Below are 23,532 nucleotides of genomic sequence, written 5' to 3'. Positions count from 1 at the left end.
ATAATCTATTGTGGTAGCGCATATGGTGTTACTTCTTTAGACAGATAGGGCTGCTACTTGACATTATTATCATTCGGTACATTTTCTACAGTATGACATAGTATCAATATCTTTCAGATATCTTACCATGTGTGCTTCAGTATTGTTATTACTATTTTGTCATACTTCCCCTTTCAGATTTTATTTATAAATTTCATGTTCATGTGATGTGGAGATTTTTCATGTAGTTTTAGTCTGTGACTGAATCACTCTCCCTGAAAAACCTGTGGGTTATGTTTCAGCTCCCACTATGGCTCGGATAGTATTTTTTGTAGTCTAAAAGCATTCAGGAAATTAGTTTTCTGAGAACCCCAAAAAATAATACATTAGGTGATGACTGAAATAAAATATGCACAAGATATATTTTTTTAAAATTTAATCAGTGATATTATTTATGATGTTCATGATTTTGTTTTGTTACTTAGTATCCTACACTGTTAACTCCACGATATCGTTTTAATTACTGGTACACATATCTTTTTGACACAATTTTTTTTGATCAAATAGTGTATTTCACATAAACATTCCACAGCCTTTTTCTGTGGTGAAGTGAACAATTCCTGGGTTATCACAGTTAATTTTTTTTTTTTTTTTGCTGTGGTGTGCTGCTGCTTTTCCACTCAGTCATTCTATCAGTATTGCTGGAACCTGCAAATAAGCTTGAACTTAAGAGTACACAATGATATGTCATGCTTTGTTCAGTCTGATACCATCCTCTACACAGATGACTCACAAGTAATAGGCTGCTATAACACTGATGAAAATTCAATATGCCGCATCGAGTAAACACATGGAGAATAGCGTGCTTTCTGTGTATGGCAGATTAAGTATACCATTAGAATTACTAAAAACACAGTGGCACACACAGCAGTGAGACATGCAAAAAAGCATCACCTGCTATGTGATGGTAATTCCATGAAGTGGACCACACTGCATGTGATATATCTTCTATTTCACACATCTCCAGTGCAATTTTTCTGTTCTATGTATGGATCATGATTTGAAATCCTGTACCTGTCAGTTCGCATCTGCAACAAACTTTGAGTCAACCAATGCAGCAACTGGTCCAAAATAGCACACCAGGTATTAGATTATTTCTGTGTTACACACAATACTGAAATGCCTTGTGAGACATCTCTATATTCATGTATGCCCAATGTTACTTCCCTGTTCCAATATACAATGCCTGCATTGTGATTTAATGTTTAATTGTTTACTTACAGAGCCTGACACTGAGTGTGATCAGCAAGGTTTTGGTATGCCATGGCAGAGCAAGAGCTTCCTCACACCACACCAGGTATGAGATTAATTGTGTGATAGGCACAATACTGAAATGCCTTGTGAGACATCTCTATATTCATGTATGCCCAATGTTACTTCCTTGTTCCAATATACAATGCCTGCATTGTGATTTAATGTTTAATTGTTTACTTACAGAGCCTGACACTGAGTGTGATCAGCAGGGTTTTGTTATGCCATGGCAGCAAGAGCTTCCTCACACCACACCAGGTATGAGATTAATTCTGTGTTAGGCACAATACTGAAATGCCTTGTGAGACATCTCTATATTCATGTATGCCCAATGTTACTTCCCTGTTCCAATATACAATGCCTGCATTGTGATTTAATGTTTAATTGTTTACTTACAGAGCCTGACACTGAGTGTGATCAGCAAGGTTTTGGTATGCCATGGCAGCAAGAGCTTCCTCACACCACACCAGGTATGAGATTAATTCTGTGTTAGGCACGATACTGAAATGCCTTGTGAGACATCTCTATATTCATGTATGCCCAATGTTACTTCCGTGTTCCAATATACAATGCCTGCATTGTGATTTAATGTTTAATTGTTTGCTTACAGAGCCTGACACTGAGTGTGATGAGCAAGGTTTTGGTATGCCATGGCAGCAAGAGCTTCCTCACACCACACCAGGTATGAGATTAATTCTGTGTTAGGCACAATACTGAAATGTCTTGTGAGACATCTCTATATTCATGTATGCCCAATGTTACTTCCCTGTTCCAATATACAATGCCTGCATTGTGATTTAATGTTTAATTGTTTACTTACAGAGCCTGACACTGAGTGTGATGAGCAAGGTTTTGGTATGCCATGGCAGCAAGAGCTTCCTCTCACCACACCAGGTATGAGATTAATTCTGTGTTAGGCACAATACTGAAATGCCTCATGGGTCATCCTTATATTCATGTATGTCCAATATTTCTTTTCTGTTCCGATACTCCATGCCTGCATTGTGATTTAATGCTTACTTATAGGACCTGTCAGTGAATGAGTTTAGAACGGTGCTTTCCATAAACCATGAAAGCAAGAGCTTCCACACAGCACACCAGGTATGAGATTAATTCAGTGTTATGCACTATACAGAAATGCCCTGTGAGTCATCCCTAAATTCACATACGCTCAATGTTACTTTTCTGTTCCAATGCATTATGTATGCACTCTGGTTTATTATTTACTTTCAGGGCCTGTCAGTTTGTGTGTGTGACACAGCAAGTGTCACTGGAAATGGCAGCAACACATCCAACATGCCACCTTAGCTAGCAAGAGCTTCCTCACACCACACCAGGTATGAGATTAATTGTGTGTTAGGCACGATACTGAAATGCCTTGTGAGACATCTCTGTATTCATGTATGCCCAATGTTACTTCCCTGTTCCAATATACAATGCCTGCATTGTGATTTAATGTTTAATTGTTTACTTACAGAGCCTGACACTGAGTGTGATGAGCAAGGTTTTGGTATGCCATGACAGCAAGAGGTTCCTCACTCCACACCAGGTATGAGATTAATTTAGTTTTATGCACTATACAGAAATGCCCTTTGAGTCATCCCTAAATTCACATACGCTCAATGTTACTTTTCTGTTCCAATGCATTATGTCTGCACTCTGGTTTATTATTTACTTTCTGGGCCTGTCAGTTTGTGTGTGTGACACAGCAAGTGTCACTGGAAATGGCAGCAACACATCCAACATGCCACCTTAGCTAGCTATGTCTGTCCCTGTAGCTGAGTGGTTAGAGAGACTGATAGGTACGCAGGGTCTCAGGTGCAATTCCTGTCCAAGTCGGAGAGTCTAGCCTCTCGGGGGCTGGGTTATGTGTTGCCGTTATCACCATTTTATCTTTCTTTCAAATGCAAATCACCAAAGTGACATCATCTGGTCAAGACTTGCAGTAGGCAGCTGAATGGTTCTGCATAGGATCTCCCAGACAGAAATGCTATACGGTCATTTCGTTCCACTCTAGGTAAGAGACTGATTCTATGTTATGCACATTTTTGAAACGAGTTGTGAGTTATCTCAGAATTCGTAATGCTTAGTAAATTTAATATTTATTTGCAGGACTCTCGAGTAAGCAGTGAGTAGCTGTGTACGCTATGATGCCTTGTCATGACTGACACCTAGCATGGCAATACAGCATGCCACTATAATGGTGTCAACAGTGTTGGATAGTTTGTCTGCTCTAATGGATGGTGGTGCATGAGAAATAGACTTGTCAGGAAGGCCAGTCGGACCTCTGTACCCCAGGTTTGCAGTTTGGCCAGTGGATATTTGGAGCAAATCCACTAACACTCAGGTATTAAAAAGTTTATTTATTTATCTTTAACATCACAGGATAATGTTTCCATATCTGCATCCATCCCTCCATCCCCCGTCCCCATTCCTCAGTGAGAGGGGTCATAACTGTTTTGTGAGTTTGTGCATGGAGCACATGAGGCTTCTAGTAATTGAATCCTTTCTACTTTTCCAGGCTGCATTAACTGTCCCGTGCTCATTAATCCCTATCCTCACTTCTTTCCCTCTTCCCTTTCTTTATATATCTCTGTTTCCTTGTTTACACTGGCCTGGCTATCCTGGTTTTTTGCTATCTCTTACAGTTTTATTCTTCTTGCTTTTCACTTTCCTATTTGGAGTGTTTGGTCCATCTTTGGAGTTTGAACTCCTCTAAATTTTGTCTCCATGGTGTGAGCCACAAGGGGAACTCCACCATACATTAAGTCTTTGGCATGTGGCCTTACCAGCTCTTCCATTTTTTACCTGAAGCCATTGTCCTTTTCATGCTCTACAGCTAGCATGGTACCCGTTTCATGTGCTTGGGGTGTTATGTACTCTTTTGCTCGAGTCCTCTGACAACACAGGGATCACAGTTCTGATACTTGAGCTGCTACCTCCCCGTGTATGCCTAGGAGTAGTGGCTTGTCGTTCTGGAGCATTGGAACTCCCAGCAACAGCTCCTATTCCAGGTGGCCATTGGTGTGGCTGAGTAGCGCATTTTGATGTCCATACTGCTAAATAGCCTTTGAATATGTTTCAGGGTGTCATTTCTCATAGTGACCTCATCTTTCAAACTGGTGAACTGCAGGGCAGTCTGGAATAGCAAGGCATTCATTTTGTTCAGAAAGGCTGTAAGGACAACCACATTGATAATGACCACTTTATTCGGGTATCAAGGTTATGGTTTATCAGTGTGATGTGAAACCGTATTCCTTTTTGCTCAGTCTTGGGCTGACTCTTTGAGTCCACCACCTTCCCAATAAACTTCTTGCAATAAGGGGACTCGTACCGCATGGTCTACAGCGGATCTACCATCCTCTGCTATCTTTGTATTGGTCATACCAGGTTAACTCAAGCCTCTTACTCCACAATGATCTGCCCCTCACTGTAATCCATATTTTACTAGACTCCCCCATCTTTTGGCCTTTCGCATTAAACATGCTCTTCCACTCTTCATTGTTACAGACGTTAGCAGACGACCTTGTGTAGTTACATCTGTCTTCGGTTATCATCCTAAAAGTGGTTTGTCCCCTATATTTAAGTGCCTGAATTTTCTTCCATAACTGGAGGCCTTCATCATTGCCTTCATTCCGGCCAGGTTTCCCTCCCCCATTTCTCTCCATTTTGTGCTGTTTCCTCCCCACCCCCCTCTTCTTGTGTCATCTTCCCCTGGTGTTGTCCCGATTGTCACAGTCATGGTATGATGTGGGGACCGGCGTGGGTTTGCAGTGATTCCAGCACCCTGTTGCACATAGCATGATTGAGGCACATTATGATCTCTCCTTCCTCCTGTTCTTTATTCTTCCTGCCACCCCAGGGTTCCTTCTGCATCTTTGTTTGACTGTTTTCTTTTGCCATCGACTAGACTGTGCTGTTGGTTTTTTGCTCCCACAGCCTCTGACATTTTGAAACTTGGGACTGATGACATCACCATTTGATCCCTCTCCCCATTCAAACAATCAATCAATATCTGCATCCAGCAGACAACCAGTGAGACTTAGTATCTGCTCTGTTAGAATCTGTGTCAGGATGTTACTTGGATTAATGACAAGTTTGAAATTATTACTTGTTTCCAAATACAAAAGGCATTTTTGTTCCCTGATAAATTAGGGGTACAAACTATGTGCCAGTATTATGGAAATAACAACCAGTTAAAAATAAAACATTCTGGAATATGAGAAATTTGGTTACAGATAACTTTTGAAATAGGGGATTTTAAAAAAATAAAATATATACTACAAAGTGGAATCAAAAAGGCTTTCAGCTGAGTTGTATATCAGAATGATTTATCCACTCATTCCTAATTCCACCTCCATGTGTTTATACTGATCGTGAAATAATATTTATTTATGAAATTTAGTTTTAGGTAAATGAGTTAAATTATCAGGAAAATTGATTGTGAACAATCAGATGTAGATATATTCCCAGCTAGAATAAGAAAATATTTAATCTGTTTAACAGTTATATGAGTGTTACTCATCTAGCTGGATAAAAAATAAATATATATTACAAGTTGATCATTGTAACTTACTCTGTTTTAATTTATGGATGGGTGACAAATGCATAGTCATCAACAGGTATTACACTGAGCCTGAATCACAGTCATCACTGCCCAGCTCGGCTTGGGAGCGGAGTGACCTAGCAATGCTACCATTCTAGGCTGGTGGCAAAAGCAGCATCAGTTCCTGGCAGTGCATAATATCCCACATGTCAGCAGAACTGCCACACCAGAGGCTGGTGAAGAAGTAAGGAAGATTGACGTTTGACATCCTGTCAACAGTGAAGTCATCAGAAACAGAGCACAAGCTGTGGCACTTTCAAGGACAGAGAAGAAAATCTGCCTTGGCCTTTCAAAGGAACAATCCCAGCATTTGCCTTAAGTGATTTAGGGAAATAATAAAAAACCTAAATCTGGATGGCAGGACACAGAAGAGAACCAACATGTTCCACAATACGAGACCAACATGCTAGCTAATGTGCTATAAATCTTCACCCAGAAGTGTTCTCAGGATGTTGTTGGTTTCTTCTGCATTAGGAACTGCCATGGATATGCGTTTTGAGGAACTTGTCTTCTTCGTTGAAAACAGCCTCCTCTGGGGCACAAGTTTCCTCTTGATACTTCTTTGTGGGCTAATGAAAGAGATACCACTACTGGTGCGAACAGCACCTACATTAACCTTCAACGAAGTCACCATTTTGTTAGCCAGCTGACATACCAGAAACAATTTCTGAAAACCTAGAAATAATTTTTCTCTTCTCTTCTGCCAATGCTTCTGGGGTGCAGGAATTAGCATTTCCACTTACTTGCTTCAGAATCACTTCTTTCTCATTAATGCAAGACATATCTCCAACATTTGTAGCTACTGCATCTTGTAATTCAGAAATTTCAAAAGGATTTTGTTCTGTACTGTCTAGTTGGCAAACATTATGTATATGCTTGCACATATTTAACTCAATGCTATAATGCATACACGTGCAGGAATACCTATGAATGCACAGTTTACAGTCAGTGCACACTAATTTACAGTTACAGAAGATATTATTTTCTTCTACAAGGTAAACTTCATGTGATTTTGTGGCTGGTACTTCCCAACCTCTGCCTACCTTCCTAATTGAGTCCTTATTCATCAGAATGCTGCATTTGTGTTTACGGCGAATGTTTTTCATTTTACTTGTTAGCTTCCCTTTCACGTTGACAATGAGCCTGTCAAACAGCTTTGCTGTTACAAGTGACATCGAAGCGGATATACCTTTGTCCAAACGTTTTACCTGCTTTGCATTAGCATGTATATATTTCAATGTCTTATGCATGCTCTCCAGGTGCATGTTTGTGTTGAGTCCGGATCACATCCTATGACAATATGCCCAACACTTCACATTTTTTTCATAATACGTCTTGAAATAGTGCCCAAATTCTGAAGTCTCTGAATCGCTGTTGAGTTTCTGCAATGCTTTTACCAACAATTCTTGAAACACAGCAACGTCTCTTACCTGCATTAACGATTTAACATGTTTGTACACCTCGTTTCTCTTGTCCAAACTTCTAATTTTGCTCTTAATATTGGCCCTCCAGGCTCTATCGACGTGCCAGGTACAGAAAAGTCTCATTTCAGGATGTCCCACTGTTTTGTTCCAAGCGATACTATACAATTCTGCCAGGTTCGTCATGAATACTTTTGGGGAAATCTGTCCAACCTGAGGCTTAACACAATTGAAAAATATACTCAAAACATCTGAGTCATTCCTGTTAGATATGAGGAAAGCACATGGAAATCCTTGCCTCATATCATCCAGTATAAGTAATGTTGTAACTTCAAAATCATAGCCATTTAGGCGATGAGTTCCATCGACACAAATACAGTCACTTCCACATTTAGTTAATATTTCGCCTTGTGCATTGTTCATTATAATTAATACAAAGTCTTCACTTTTCAGTTCAGGGTACAGATCATTAATTGTTTCTTGAAGCTTATAGAACAATACACATGGATTGTCACTTTGCTGCACTTCTTGCAGCCAAGCTTCAACGCTGATCGCATCATTTGAATGTCTAACTGACTTTGAACACATTTTCCTTCTTTGTATTGGACTTTAATCTATGCAGGCACAATTAGGCCAACTCCCACAGCATGGCTGCCCGTTCTCAGTAACATAGCCCCTCCTAACCTGCGCCGAGAACGCGCTCTGGTTAGAGAATTTCAAAAAATGATGACCAACCCTCGATTACAAATCCATGAAGATACTCACGACATGGAAATCGACTCCGGTCTAGGCATCCTCCACTAAAGACCGCACAGGGGCTGCATCAAACCAACTTTAAAATAAATGACTGATGGAAAGAGGAATGGGAGAGCAGAACAGCAGTAAACTGCCACAGTATGCCATGCATCTTTAGTAAACCAAAAGGATTTGATTGCCCTCGCAAAGTTTGGTCAACTCTTAATCGCATCAGAACCAACTGTGGGAGATGCGCCGACTCCTTACACAGATGGGATAAACTTCCTTCGGCTGCTTGCGACTGTGGCGCTGAGAGACAGACGGTCAAACACATCGTGCAGGAATGCCCACTAAGGGTATGTGAAGGTGACCCACAGGATTTCCTAATGGCGACCCAAGAGGCAATCGCCTATATATTATCTAAGCTGGACGTTTGTTTGTGATTGCTCTTCTGTGAGCAGAAATTTGCAATTGGTGGTGTCCTTATACACAAACTGTTATTTATTGTTCTGTTTATACATATGTGTGTGTTTTTTTTAAATTGTGTTGTTTCTGTAATTTTTACTGTTATGTCATGAGCCATACACTAAATAAATAAATATCAGGCAATAGTAACTGAAGTAACTATTGCCGTAAACTGCCGGTTCTCTCTCATTCTTGGCCTTTCTACCCGGTTGTGGACCAGAAGCAAAACAATTCCACTCATGTGATCGGAGACTTTCCCGGCGTATGTGTTGTTTCCAGGGCTCTCGGGTGTCCGGCCGGATGCGATCGTTGAAGTCCCACGATATTTCGGCGAATAACCTTTCCGCCATCATTAGGTGGTTCTGATGGAATGGTCTGTCTGCTGATTGTCAGTGTTATTTATGTCCGCAACCGGAAGTTCGGCGGCTGCAATCGGACCGTTGGCGCAGGGAATCTAAGCCCGACTGACTGACATAAATACCACTGACAATGAGCACACAGACCATTCCATCAGAACCACCTGATGATGGCGGAAAAGCTATTTGCCGAAATACCGTGGGACTTCAACGGTTGCATCCGGCTGGACACCCGAGAGCCCTGGAAACAATTCCACTCATGATTGACGGCTGCTCCAACAGAAATGGGGAGCGTCCCAAAGAACAGTTTGAGTAATAATAAAGAAGGGACAAATACGAGTGATCATAGAGCCTAGATATAGGAAAGCACGCGGCCATTAAGTTTCATTTGGTCTGTCCCTCTCCCAGAATTATCAATTGTCTTCTGTTTCTCACCTCCCCACAGCCGTCAGCTTTCAACATATCATGAAAATGAACATTAATGAATTGTACAATTTTTTAAAAACTGCTACTAATCTGAATTTCCAAGCTTTTGCTGTTGATTTTGATGAAGTGAATCTTATAAACTTGTATATGGATTGCTTGAGCATCAATTTGCTGTTAACTATAACAGAATTGCTGATTTCATTGCAACTTTATTCAATGTACTTAATAGAACTAATGGATTTGTTTCCATTAGTTCTATTGTTAATTGTCAATGGTTGGTGTACCTTATAGCTTCAAGTCAACTATTGTAAGAATGTGCTGTTCTGCTCTGTCAGTGTTGGATGGCATGCAAAAAATAACAAATTTGTATCCTTTTGACTGCAAGAGTGTGCTTTAAGGCGATCCAAATTTTCGATGTTGGCACGCATGAAACTTTAAAATGAGTATTTTCAGGAAACAACACGAACATTGCTGACTTTGTATTGACCGAAACACGTGTAATTTTATGTTCACGCAACAACCAACCAGTGCCCCTGCGCAGTGCACAACCAGCTTCAGAAACAGCTGGGTAAGCCCAGAGCCCCAGGCCACTGTTGCGCCCACAGCTGTCCCACCACAGGCTGTAGCGAACGTCCCCAGATGAAACAGATCTGCTCCGATCACTACCTCAGTCCTCGGCATCAGAAACAAAGGCGGGAAATACCTCCGGTCATAGTGACCATCCTCCTGGCATTATGAAAATCGTGAAAGAAGTAGCCCCAAACCTGCAAGGGGGGACTAAATACATCGTGTGGAGGCTCCTACGTCAAATTTCAACCCTCGACGCCCTCTGTCTACAGATATTTTGTTGACTATTTCGCCTGCAAAAAGATTCCATTCCTCACCTACTATCTAGAGACACGGACCCAGCGGACATACAGCAACAGAGAGAAAATTCGTACTCCCTCTGACCTGAACAATCCTGTAGAGGATGGCAAAAAGCGAGCCTTGTTCGAGGTCGTGCTGCACACTGATGAGAAAAGCAGAGCTCCTTGCAACTGGACAGTGTTATGCACTGGTTGACCAAGCGCCAAAAGCCAATTTCGCGATATTAAAGAAAATGTTAATATAAATTCAGCGTCAATACTAAATTGTTTTTTTTTTTTAAGCAGTATAATAATGAAACTGAATTACATCTCTACGCTCATATCTTAAAATCGTATAAAACTTTGCAAAACTATGAATTTATATAGAAATGACATTTGGTCATGTGATGCTTTTATATATACGGTGATTTCTGCATTTTTTATTAACTGACTCCAAGCAAAAAACATGTCTCTCAGTCAAGTGATGCAAATTAGAGAAGAAAGTACTATCATTTATTTCACAATATGCGATACGACTGTATTAGTTCAGGCATAGAACGAAACCCCCTCAAGAGACCGAAGAACTATCCAAGCCATTTACCTTCGGGGAACTGGAGAAGGCGATCAGTAAGTGCAAAATGCGGCCTTGATGATATATGCATCGAGCAAATAAAGCATTTTGGACCTGTAACAAGGAAATGGCTAGGCGATATGATGAACAACTGCATGACATCCTGCAAAATTCCAAGTCTGGAGAAAATCGTGAGTCATTGCCATCCTAAAACCAGGCAAAGAACGTGACAATCACAAAAACTACAGGCCGATCTCTCTGCTATGCCACATGCACAAGGTTTTGGAAAGGATGATACTCCACAGAATCACGCACGCCATCGAGCCCCTCCGGATCCCACAACGAGCACGCTTCAGACAGGGCAAATGCTACACGTCACAGGTGCTAAAATTAACGTAACACAGAGGATGGGTTCGAGAACAGGAAGATCACCGGGGCTGTCTTCCTAGACCTATCAGCAGCCTACGACACAGTCAACCACCGACTGCTCCTGGGGAAAATATACGCAATGAGCAGGGACTACAGACTAACCTTACTGATTGGAAACCCAATCCAGAGTCGAAGATTCTTCGTGGATTTTCAGGGACAGAGAAGCCGGTGGAGGATACAGAAAAGTGGCCTCCCCAAGGAAGCGTACTGGCCCCAACACTTTTTAATATACATACTAATGACCAGCCCCTCCCCCAAGGCACCGAAAGCTTCATATATGCAGATGATTGTGCCATTACCGGTCAAGCAGACAGCTTTGAAACTGTTTAACAGAATCTGTCAGAAGCCCTCGAACAGCTTGCCACCTACTATGAGGGGAACCATCTCAAACCCAACCCAGGGAAAAATCAAACCTGCGCCTTCCGCCTAAAGAACAGACAATCTGCAAGAAGACTACAACTTAATAGGGGAGGAGTGCCCCTGGAACATTTCGAAACACCAAAATACTTAGGCGTCACCTTGGATAGAGCACTCACCTATAGAAAGCACTGCATGAACACAACACAAAGTAGCCGCGAGAAACAACATTGTGCGCGAACTAACGGGCACTGCATGGGGGGCACAGCCTGGAATGGTGAGAACCACAGCTCTTGCTTTGTGCTATTCAACAGCGGAGTACGCGTGCCCAGTATGGTACAATTTTAGCCACGCCAAGTAAGTGGACATACCGCTTAATGAATCCTGCCGCATTATCACAGGCTGTCTGAGACCAACCCCGACTGATAAATTGTGGCCCCACCAGATATTAGAAGGAAAGTAGCGGTCAGGAAGGAAAAGACAAAGGCGTTGACCTCACCTGCCCGCCCGCTGTACAAATACCAGCCAGCCCGCCGTCGACTAAAATCCAGGAGAAGCTTCCTGCACACAGCAGAAAACATCGTCGGGACACCGCAGCAAGTGAGGCTGGCAATGTGGCGAGAAGGAAACACGCACCTCGGGGAATGGTTAGTCCCAAACGAAGAACTCCCTCCCGGCCATATGGAAGGGTGGACGACAAGGAAATTTCTTAACAGGCTGCGCTCTGGTGTCACACAATCCAAAGGTAATGTGCGCAAATGGGGCCTCTCAAATGAACCGGCACTGTGTGACTGTGGACACACTCAAACCACCATCCACCTCACGCAGTGTGTGCTGTGCCCAAGCACCTGCATCATGAAGGATTTGATTAATGCCACCCCGAAAGCACTGGACGTGGCCAGGTTCTGGTCCAAGACTTCATAAAATAAACTACTTGACCCTGCTTATATATCTGTATAATTTTATACTCTTTTTGTATTTGTTATATACTTGATATGTATGTGTTAATCATTCTCATTTTATGTATGATGCTTCCGACACAATCAAATAAATAAAGTTCAGGCTGTATTTAATGATATGTGAGGAAAATAGCATTACTTCAATGTTTACGCATTTTATTTACCAATTCATTGAAGTAATACTTTCATTCACAACTGAGAAAAATGCTCCTTATATATCCAGAAAATAATGTGGTCCTAATATTTAATTTGGTAAGAAACATCCACGCAACTGGCAGTGCATCAAATCGAAGGCCAACCAGGCCTCTGAATACAGTCCAAACGAAAATGTTCCACCAGGACCGCGTGACACAGCACACATCAACAAGACCTTGCAAGTTCTCCAAGCAGCATTTGGTAAGCGCATAATTTCCGAACACATTTCTCAAATGGCCGCCTCCCCCAACTGATTTAGCAGTGACAGACTTATGTGTGGGGTTAATTGAAGGGGAGAGTTCAATCCGACAGCCCAAGAAGCTTCTAACAGTTACACAATCAAATTCAAAATTAAATTTCCAGAATTCCTGCAGCAGTGCTTGAAGACGAGTCCGAAAACTGGGAGCAACGCCTGGAGTATTGTGCAGCTGCTAATAGTCGCATCTGTCCGATGTATGAGCAGTACTTCATAATTGAACATTTAAAAATCTTTCTCTAGCCTTCAATAATTTACCAGGAATGTTTCCTGGACCAGGTGATCGGTCATTGTTCATTTTAATTAATGCACAATTCAGTTCCTCTGTTGTAATGTTTATATTTCGATCAGTTACTTCCATCTTCACTTCATTCTCTTGCGTGTAGTATGGCCTATTTTCAGTTAAAAGGTCTGCATAATGCTTTTGCGTTCTTTTAAGGGAATTAGGTTTTCTTCTGCTTTGTATACTTGTGTTTTCTTCATACTGGTAATTGTCCTCCACACTTCTGTTTCTGATCCATCTGATCTGAAACGACTAACCTGGCTGATAAACAACTGTTGTAAAAGGATTGAAATTCCCTCTGAATGCAAAAAGTCATGTTTTTTCTTTTTTCAAGGAAGAGGATAGAAAAGAGACAAACTGCTAATGAGGCATTAGTGTCAACTGTACAAAGAACCGCTTATGAAGACTACATCCATCTCTTACACACTTTTTAATTTGAGTATTTATTATTCCCTCTTAGCTCTTGTTCATGTTGTGTATTACCCATCTCACCCTATAGCTTGCCCCTACTTTCTCAGAATTTCTAACATCCTATGGCAGTTTTGAATTCTAAAACTGCTTTTTCCACGTCAACAAATCCTATGAACATTGAGTGATTTTTTCTTTCATTATCAGTTGCAGCGTTGGAATTGTCTTTATGATGTCCTCACCTTTCCTAAAGCTAAACTGATCGCCATATAACAACACCCCTTTACATTATCCTTTCCATTCTTCTGTATATATTATACCTGCAATGAAGTTGAGTACATGAGCTGTTAAGCTGATGGTATGACAATTCCTAAACTCATGAGGTCATGCAGTCTTCGGTTGTATGTCATCGGACTCATATATTCCACAAACCAACGCGAATAATCGAGTCCTTGTCACCCCACCCCATTTATTTCAGAAATTATAATGTAATGTCAGTCCTCTCACAAAGCTCTCTTAAATTTCTCATTCAAATACTGGAGCCCATATCTATTCTATATCGATTCCTGCTTCCTCTCATGACATGAGATACGCCCTCGCTTTTGTAGCGACTCTCAATGCACTCTTCCTACCTATTAATTTGGAAGTGAAATCAAATTTACTCTTTTAATGTTATCAATACAGTGTTTAATACGAAAGAATTCGTATCCTTCATACTCCCCACGTTGTTGAAAATACTACTAAACCTCCCCAATCAAATCATACAAGTGCTTGAACAAATTTAACTATAAACATCCTTTTTTATATCATTTGCAGATGAGTAGCTGCGAGGCACTGAGGAGGAGGATGAAGAGATGGAGGTGGCCGATGGTAAGTGTATTACACTGTTATCATCATCATCATCATCATCATCATCATCATCATCAAAACTGTCTGTCTTTAAGTCTTCAACTTTCAGTCTGGCCCATTACACCATCCTAAGTTTCCATTTCGCATACAGCTATCACTTTCGTGAGTCATTTCAATCACAGCACCTGATTGGTGCTGGAGTCGGTATTAGGTAACTTTGAGACGGGTGAATTTCCTGCTTTCAATGTATGCGTGTTTTTAATGCATTATAGAGAAGGTATTATCACAATTTTTGTGGTGTCACCGCCAGACACCACACTTGCTGGGTGGTAGCCTTTTAAATCGGCCGCGGTCCGCTAGTGTACGACAGACCCGCGTGTCGCCACTGTCAGTGATGGCAGACCGAGTGCCGCCACACGGCAGGTCTAGAGAGACGTACTAGCACTCGCCCCAGTTGGACAGCAGACTTTGCTAGCGATGCTACATTGACAAATATGCTCTCATTTGCCGAGACGATAGTTAGCATAGCCTTCAGCTACGTCATTTGCTACGACCTAGCAAGGCGCCATAGCATTTGATAATTATTATTGTGAAGCCTGTACAGTAACGAGAGATGTTCACCCATTGTGGATTAAAGTTAAGTATTCTACCAGTTACTCTTGCTTTGCTAGTCTTATTTCTCTGACCTGTTCCAGACCTCTCGCCAGCCTGCGTGAGCTTAATCGCGTGCCTTTCGGCTTCCTCCAAACTCCGTGAATTGGCTCCTGCCAATTCACAACAGTTTTTATCTCTTTGTATACGTCTATGGCAATGCATGTTTCGAATTCTTTAAGTTAAGTGGACTCGACGTACAATTAATCTAAAATAGAGTGATGGTAGAACGACTGTCTGCACGCTTCCATATGAGACCTAATTTTTCGTGTCTGGTCTTCATTGTCCTTATGTGGAAGGAATGTTGGCGGCGGTAGAATCGTTTGGCAGTTAGCTTCAAATGACGTTCTCTAAATTTCCTGTGTAGTGTTCCTAGAAAAGAACGCCATCCTCCTAGGACTTCTGTTTGAGTTCCGATAGCATCTCCGTGGCACTTACAAGTAACAAATCTAACAGCCATCCGCTAAATTGCTTCGATGTCTTCCTTCAATCTGACCTGGTACGGATCACAGGCACCAGTGAAGTAAGCAGGGCGTTAGTAATACTGCATATGAACGTTACAGGTTTGTTCTTCCTACTCATCAGCATTAACTTGCATTTTTTCGCATTTAAGGCTAGCAGCCATTCATCACACAAACCAGAAATTTTGTCTAAAGTCATCTTGTATCCTCCGACAGTCACTCAACTTTGATGCCTTACCACACACCAAAACACACACCACGGCATCATCAGCAAACATCAGCAGCAGACTGCCGTCCGCCAAATCAATTATGTATAAAGAGAACAGCGGCGGTCCTATCGCACTACTTACGATACCCTAGTCTTCGAAGAACACTCGCTGTCGAGGACAACATATTGGATATGGCCACTCACATATCTCTGAACTAATTCCATATGTTCGTGCTTTCGTTAACAGACTGCAATGGGACATCGTGTCATATAACTTCCTGAAATCTAGAAATATGGAATCTACCTGTTACACGTCACTCATAGTTCTCGACATATCATGTGAAATAAAGGCATGCATAGTTTTGCATGAGTTACTCTTTCTAAAACATAAACAGCTTAGCCTAAAGAAAGTTCATTATATTCGAACTGAGAATACGTAGAAGATTTCTGCAGCAAACCGAAGTTAGGGATATTGGTATGCAATTTTGCTGGTCCGTTCCTTCACCTTCCTTATATACTGGAATCACCCGCTCCTTTTTTCAGTCGTTTGGGCCTTTGTATTGGACGAGAGAGAGAGAGAGAGAGAGAGAGAGAGAGAGAGAGAGAGAGAGAGAGAGAGAGAGAGAGAGAGAGATTCATGACAAATCCAGGCTGGGTAACGGACCAATGCCTTAGAGTACTCCTAGTAAATATCGGACTGGGGTGCCAACCAAACCAGACGATGAATTGTTTTTCAAATCTTTAAGTTGCTTCTCTGTGTCAGGTATACTTATTTATATGTCATCCAATTCGGGGATCTGTCCAAAGGTCAAGAGACGGCACATATGTACGGTTCTTCGTGCGAGAACGATGTCTTAAACGTGAAATTGAAAACTCAGGCTTTGGTTTTACTATCTTCAACTTCTGCACCGAACTAGTTAACAAGGTGCTGAACGGAATCCTTAGACTCGCTTACCGACTTTACACACAACCTGAATTGCTAGTCGTCTAATATAAGTCAAATTATACATCATTCTCGTTTTTCCATTTATGTCCACGGTACTTGATTTCTAACTATAAAGCATACACGTAGTATTGTTTAGTGATCCCTGCAGTATGAGGTTCATTATAAAAGCGATATTGTCTGACTCGAAGTGACCTGGGATCTATGACAGGGTCTTCTAATTCACAGAAAATTCATGGCAGATTTCAGTGCATAACTCATGCTGTGTGTATGTGATGCATAGAACAAATTTAGTAATAAATGAAAAGCACCAGTTTGCTTTTGTTCTACAATATTACTTTTATTGTTAACCAGTTTCCGGCTTACAAGGCCATCTTCAGACATTTACTGAGTATTAGCACCTAAGAAGTTAAATGTTAGCAGACAACATTGGAAGATAAGTAACATCTAGACGGAAGTAAAAACACACAGTAAGTAACATCTTTGCAATGAAAAAGTAAAAACTGAACAGTACATAAATAACAATGGAGTAGACAGGAAAACCTGTAGCACATATTAGGAATAGCATGCCTACACGTGATTAGGAAGGTGAGTGTACCTCTAACCTCAAACAAAATTTTTCGCAACGCGTAATTAACTTATCGAACTTGGTCCTGTCTCCAAACGAACAAAAAGTGCTTGAGAAAGGTTTTAAATATGCTCCTCCCCACCCTCCATCAGAAAAACTGATGTTATGAAAGTTGATATTGAATATGCTCTAACGAAAGACACTACTGCAAAATATATAGTTGCCAATGCACTAAAGAACGAAACCAAATTCGTGTGTAACATCCCACGGTATTGACTTCCACACCCTCAAGTCCTTAAAACTGAAATTACAACACCAAGATATCGTTGCCACAAAATCTGATAAAGGCAACAGTATTGTGCTTTTGAACAAATATGATTAAGTGGATAAAGTTAATGATTTCCTGAATACCACAGGCTTCAGAGTCCTTCCTAACGACCCTACTAAATTGTTCAAAGAGGATGTTAAATATGCAATCAATTCATGCAAAAGCATGTTCTCTGAATTTGAAGCAAAACTGTTAAATAATATGAACCCAGTGCCTCCTAGAACGTATGGTCTTCGTAAACTGAAAAAACAAGATATTCCTATTCGTCCAGTTGTATCATCATTCACTGCTCAATCTTACAAACTAGCCAGGAAACTGGATGTCCTAATTAAGAGCAAGACTAAATTCAAACCAAAGCATGGTATTTCAAACTCTGTGGACCTAGTAAACAAGTTAAAAGGTATATCTGTCTCACACAGTGATAAACTAGTATCCTTTGATGTCAGCAGTTTGTTTTCTAACATACCAGTAGTAGAATGCATTGATATTCCGACAGAGCTGATGCACAAGTCTAATGTCAGTCCTGTAGAATTGAATGACTTGAGACTGGCCACACAGACAAGCTGCGCACATAACTATTTCCAGTTCCAAGGGACTCTTCATAAACAATTAGATGGCTCAGCTATGGGTTCACCTCTTAGTCCACTGTTGGTTGAAATATTTATAGACAATTTTGAACAAAATTTTCTAAAAACAGAACCTTTGAGTGCAAACATCTGGTTTAGATATGTAGATGATGTTCTGTGTATGTGGACTGGTACTACAAGGCAACTCAACCACATTCTTGAAAAACCTGAACAGTCAACATAAAAATATCCAGTTCACTATGGAGATTGGCAACAAATCCATAAACTTCTTAGATCTCACCACTGACATCAGTACACACACACACATTGTTTCAAAATTCACAGAAAAACAACTATAGACACAGTAATACCTTCTTGCTCACAACACCCCATAGCTCACAAACATGCAGCTTTCCACTCAATGGTACACCGTCTCATATCTATCCCCATGTCCAGAGATGATTTTAAAGCAGAGTTGGATACAATAAAATTTATTGCCACAGCCAATGGCTACAATCCAGTTCTTATTGACCACATCTTGCACAGGAAACAAAAACAGAAAATTATACCCCTCCTCTATGCCCCACCTGCTTCCCCATCCACTGTCTGCAAGAAATGGTGTACACTATCATTTCTAGGTCAGGTACCACAGATTGCAGCCAAAGCACTGAAATCCTGCAAGTATAGGCTTTCCTACTATGTCAGGAACATGACAGCCCAATGTGTTTTTAATAGCAAAGACAAGATTCAGTGATTAGCCAACAGTGGGGTATACAAAATCACTTGTTCTGATTGTGACAAATTTTACATTGGTCAGTCAGGCAGAGACATCAACAAGGCTGGCTGAACATGAATGCAACTGGAGGTCGCAGAATTCAGACTCTGCATTTGGTGAGCATATACTGAGTGAGGGTCACAACTACCAGCCAGTGTCCCATGCACTTCACTTAGCAAACAAAGGCCATAAACTCAACCTGCTGGAAGCCCTGGAAACTAACAAACCTCTTGCTCACAGTCCAGATCTCATCCTAAATGACCAGACACAGCTCAGCACTTCCCTAAACTTCATATAATCATCTTTGTTGTTCATTACCTCCCACACTCTCTCTTCCTACATATTCCCATCTTTCTGTATTCATTAAGTTGTTTTGCTTTGTTGAAGTTGTCTTTGTACTTCCACATAGACTGTAGTTTCAATAGTTAAGGCTTTCTTTTAACTGGTACTTGTATTACCGTCCATGTTTAACACCCTTTGTAGTTGTATCATCAAATACAGGGCTATTACAAATGATTGAAGCGATTTCATAAATTCACTGTAGCTCCATTCATTGACATATGGTCACGACACACTACAGATACGTAGAGAAACTCAGTTTTGTTTGGCTGAAGCCGCACTTTAGGTTTCTGCCGCCAGAGCGCAGTGAGACAAAATGGCGACAGGAGCCAAGAAAGCGTCGTACTTGAAATGCACTGACATCAGTCAGTCAGAACAGTGCAACGACACTTCAGGACGAAGTTCAACAAAGATCCACCAACTGCTAACTCCATTCGGCGATGGTATGCGCAGTTTAAAGCTTCTGGATTCATCTGTAAGGGGAAATCAACGGGTCGGCCTGCAGTGAGCGAAGAAACGGATGAGCGCGTGCGGGCAAGTTTCACGCGTAGCCCGCTGAAGTCGACGAATAAAGCAAGCAGGGAGCTAAACGTACCACAGCCGACGGTTTGGAAAATCTTACGGAAAAGGCTAAAGCAGAAGCCTTACCGTTTACAATTGCTACAAGCCCTGACACCCGATGACAAAGTCAAACGCTTTGAATTTTCGGCGCGGTTGCAACAGCTCATGGAAGAGGATGCGTTCAGTGCGAAACTTGTTTTCAGTGATGAAGCAACATTTTTTCTTAATGGTGAAGTGAACAGACACAATATGCGAATCTGGGCGGTAGAGAATCCTCACGCATTCGTGCAGCAAATTCGCAATTCACCAAAAGTTAACGTGTTTTGTGCAGTCTCACGGTTTAAAGTTGACGGCCCCTTTTTCTTCTGCGAAAAAAACGTTACAGGACATGTGTGTCTGGGCATGCTGGAAAATTAGCTCATGCCACAACTGGAGACCGACAGCGCCGACTTCATCTTTCAACAGGATGGTGCTCCACCGCACTTCCATCATAATGTTCGGCATTTCTTAAACAGGAGATTGGGAAACCGATGGATCGGTCGTGGTGGAGATCATGATCAGAAATTCATGTCATGGCCTCCACGCTCTCCCGGCTTAACCCCATGCGATTTATTTCTGTGGGGTTATGTGAAAGATTCAGTGTTTAAACCACCTAAACCAAGAAACGCGCCAGAACTGCGAGCTCGCATCAACGATGCTTCCGAACTCATTGATGGGGCCATGCTGCGCCGAGTGTGGGAGGAACTTGATTATCGGCTTGATGTCTGCCGAATCACTAAAGGGCACATATCGAACATTTGTGAATGCCTAAAAAAACTTTTTGAGTTTTTGTATGTGTGTGCAAAGCATTGTGAAAATATCTCAAATAATAAAGTTATTGCAGAGCTGTGAAATCGATTCAATCATTTGTAATAACCCTGTAAATCATTATATAATGTCCACGCGTGACCAGAGGTCCGTGTCGATTGGTGTTGGTTTCGAATGCCCATAACACAACACTTTCGTCTCCTGGGTTTAGTTTGTCATCTCGTTGCTGGTTAAAACTAACGATTTCTAACGTTTGATTGCGCTCAGTGAACCATCCGATTAAGTGCTGCGTTCGAATCTCCAGGAAACACACAACGTTATGGCAGATCATTTCGAGTTTCAACTTGCACAATCTTTGTTACTTGTGACTGAAACCATACGTGAGATATTTCGTCTTTACTTGCTGGATTGCATTCCCGGATAATAGCGCAGTGAGAAAACTTTCGTCTTGTCACTTAAAGGTGGAAGCTTCTTTCTGAAGTTTCATTTATTGCAATAAATTTGAGTTTGGAAGCGTAATGGCTGTGTAATCTCGAATAACACGTTTTCTGGTATTTGCATTATCGAATTATTAATTTGCATCTAAACTGACGGTCGCACAGAGCAGTTGTCTCTTGTGGCCTCATGCAGTGAACATTTTGTATAGCCAAAGACTGTACCGAAAAGAGAGCAGAGGAACAATGTTACGTGGACTGATCAAAAATCAGGCGAAACACAATTCAGATCGTTCCATAAAGTTTCTGGCGTGCTGCCGCATAAATTCAGCCTCTTCTCCTAATATTTCGGCTGAACACCATCCCGACATCTCCAGAGTGAGCCGAGGTGACTGACGCTGCCGCACTTGGTCCGTTCTTTTAAACCCGAGGACCGAACCACTGAATTTATGCGGCTGCACGCCAGAAACTTCATGGAACAGTCCTTACGCCGCAAAAACATTAAGATGGACGACAACTGAGGTCGTTCAGATGATTTTGAGCATGATAGCACATGTTAAATACATGTGCTTAAGCTATGAGGCCACAAAATGTCACACACACACACACACACACACACACACACACACACACACACACACAGTTTTTTTTATGGGAGTGGTGTTGCCGAGTTGGTGTTTATCTTTCACATGTTTTGAATAAATCGTTGTCTATGTGTCAGAAAGTTTGTGTTTGGTGAGGCTGAATGAAGAAAACTGCTATTAACTGCAGTGAAATTTTTTTGCCTGCATACCAGGAAAGTGTAACTTTGAAAACCAGGAGATGGGATTCTTCTTGTGTGTGACCTCTGGCAGTGAAGCTGCAGACAGAGACCAGTATCAGCTGTAAGAAGCCTGTTCTGTAGTGGAGGTGAGCGAGTGGTTAGGTGTAGCGTCCCGAGAGTGAAGGAGCTGACATGCGGGAATGAGTGTGACAAAATGTGGTAATGAAATTCTTTCAAAGGTTGTATAATGCTATTTGTAATGGACGATGAATGAAGATTTCCTTATGAGGGGGATAGAACAGATGTACTGTAATTTGATACATACACACAATTCCGCACTGTTTTGTACTGTGGGAGGGGGAATACGGTAGGTTTGTTTCAGAACAGATTTGTATTCACAACAGTTGTTTCCTCGTGTGGCTGTTTTCCCCATTCTGTGTGTTGTGTGTTTGTAGCAGAGAGTGGCAGTTTGTGTGTTTTGTGCAGGAGACTCTCTGCTGAAGAGAGGGGCAGGAGGCTGGTCAAGGCGGCTCAGCGGGGGGCAGTGTGGCAGCTGAGGGCGCTGATCGCTGCAGGGGCCGACGTGGCGGCGAGGGGCGGGGCGGAGGGGCGGACTGCCCTGCACTGGGCAGCGCGCAGGGGAGACGTCAAGGCGGCGAGGCTGCTGGTGGGGGCTGGGGCGGACGCCAGGAGTGACGGTGGGTGGACGCCGCTGCATTACGCGGCACTCAGCGGCAGCGCAGAAGTGGCGGCTGCGCTGCTCGGCGCGGGGGCCGACAGGGGGGCCACAACTGGTCTTGGGGAGACACCGCTGGACATCGCCAGGCAGAAGCAGCACAGGAGGCTGGTAGATATGCTGTCATGAGGCAGCCCGTCCAGTGAAATATGTGCAAAAAACAGGAACTGAAAGTTTGTAGAAAAGAAATATTCATAATTTTTTAAATAAAGATCTAAAAAACTCAATCCTATTGTGACTAATTTCAGGCCTCCTCAAGTAACACACAGCACACAAATACTGTAAGGAACGTTGTAGCAAAACCCAGACAACTCCAGATAACAGTAAAATAATTCAGGTAACTACGGACAATCCTTCTCTCAAGAAAAATGTGTAGACTACACTTCCAGACTAAACATGCCAAAACTCAACAGTTCATTGTGAACAAACACAACTGCTTTATAATATCTGATAGCTGAAAAGCATTTCACACCAGTCTGCAAGGTGCTACATCAGACTATTCTAATTTGCAACATACCGAGATTAACGCTATATCAGTTCTCTCACCACAATTTTCGCTCCTGATATCAGACTCAATTTACTTCTCCATATTCAGCAAACATTCTACTCTACTGTACCTGTTGTCTTTAATAACGTTGAGATCTATCTGGTACTGTTGTCTCTACTTGACGTACAAGATTGCAACAAGCAAAGTAATTCTAGCTGTATTCGAGACAGAACACCTAGGCCCGAGTTTCAGCACACGAAAGCAGTTTCGCAACAACGCACACGAGTCTCCACACTCATCGATCACAACAGGACAGCTGAGACGGTGACGCAAGTCGTGCAACTACAGGTAATAAAATTACACTTACCTTCACTCATACATCGAGTAAATAAGTGTAGTGGAGAGTGCACGCCTGGCAACTCAGTTGCTGTCACCTCACTTCATTCCCTGTGGC

The 23,532-nt window shown here is 41.9% G+C and overlaps 1 protein-coding gene across 3 annotated transcripts; it reads left to right on the top strand.

Moving 5' to 3' along the window:
* Window positions 1-704: 704 nt before the first annotated feature.
* Window positions 705-22,451, top strand: LOC126109653 (uncharacterized). 3 transcript variants are annotated; one of them, XR_007523703.1, is made up of 3 exons: window positions 705-1,289; window positions 1,928-1,972; window positions 2,628-2,819. XR_007523703.1 is itself a non-coding variant. In XM_049914701.1 (3 exons), exons 1-3 carry the CDS (start codon window positions 1,517-1,519, stop codon window positions 22,410-22,412), a joined length of 387 nt encoding a protein of 128 aa, XP_049770658.1. In that variant the 5' UTR covers window positions 705-1,516; the 3' UTR covers window positions 22,413-22,451. The 3 variants fall into 3 exon arrangements, 1 of the variants encoding a protein (XP_049770658.1); XM_049914701.1 differs by lacking the exon at window positions 2,628-2,819 and adding an exon at window positions 22,342-22,451 and having other exon boundaries at window positions 705-1,760; window positions 1,901-1,972; XR_007523702.1 differs by lacking the exon at window positions 1,928-1,972 and having other exon boundaries at window positions 705-1,760.
* The last annotated feature ends 1,081 nt before the right edge of the window (window positions 22,452-23,532 follow it).

This window comes from Schistocerca cancellata, chromosome 12 (assembly GCF_023864275.1).
Source record: "Schistocerca cancellata isolate TAMUIC-IGC-003103 chromosome 12, iqSchCanc2.1, whole genome shotgun sequence".
Taxonomy (NCBI): Eukaryota; Metazoa; Arthropoda; class Insecta; order Orthoptera; family Acrididae; genus Schistocerca; species Schistocerca cancellata.
This window is presented reverse-complemented; position numbering and strand designations above follow the sequence as displayed.

Bases quoted from the DNA above. Each gene is read 5' to 3' on its own strand.
- LOC126109653 (XM_049914701.1), top strand. From the start codon at position 1,517: ATGGCAGCAAGAGCTTCCTCACACCACACCAGGTATGAGATTAATTCT. The intron at 1,761-1,900 runs GTATGAGATTAA...GTTTGCTTACAG, and splicing joins GCTTCCTCACACCACACCAG to AGCCTGACACTGAGTGTGAT. The intron at 1,973-22,341 runs GTATGAGATTAA...TGTTTTGTGCAG, and splicing joins GCTTCCTCACACCACACCAG to GAGACTCTCTGCTGAAGAGA.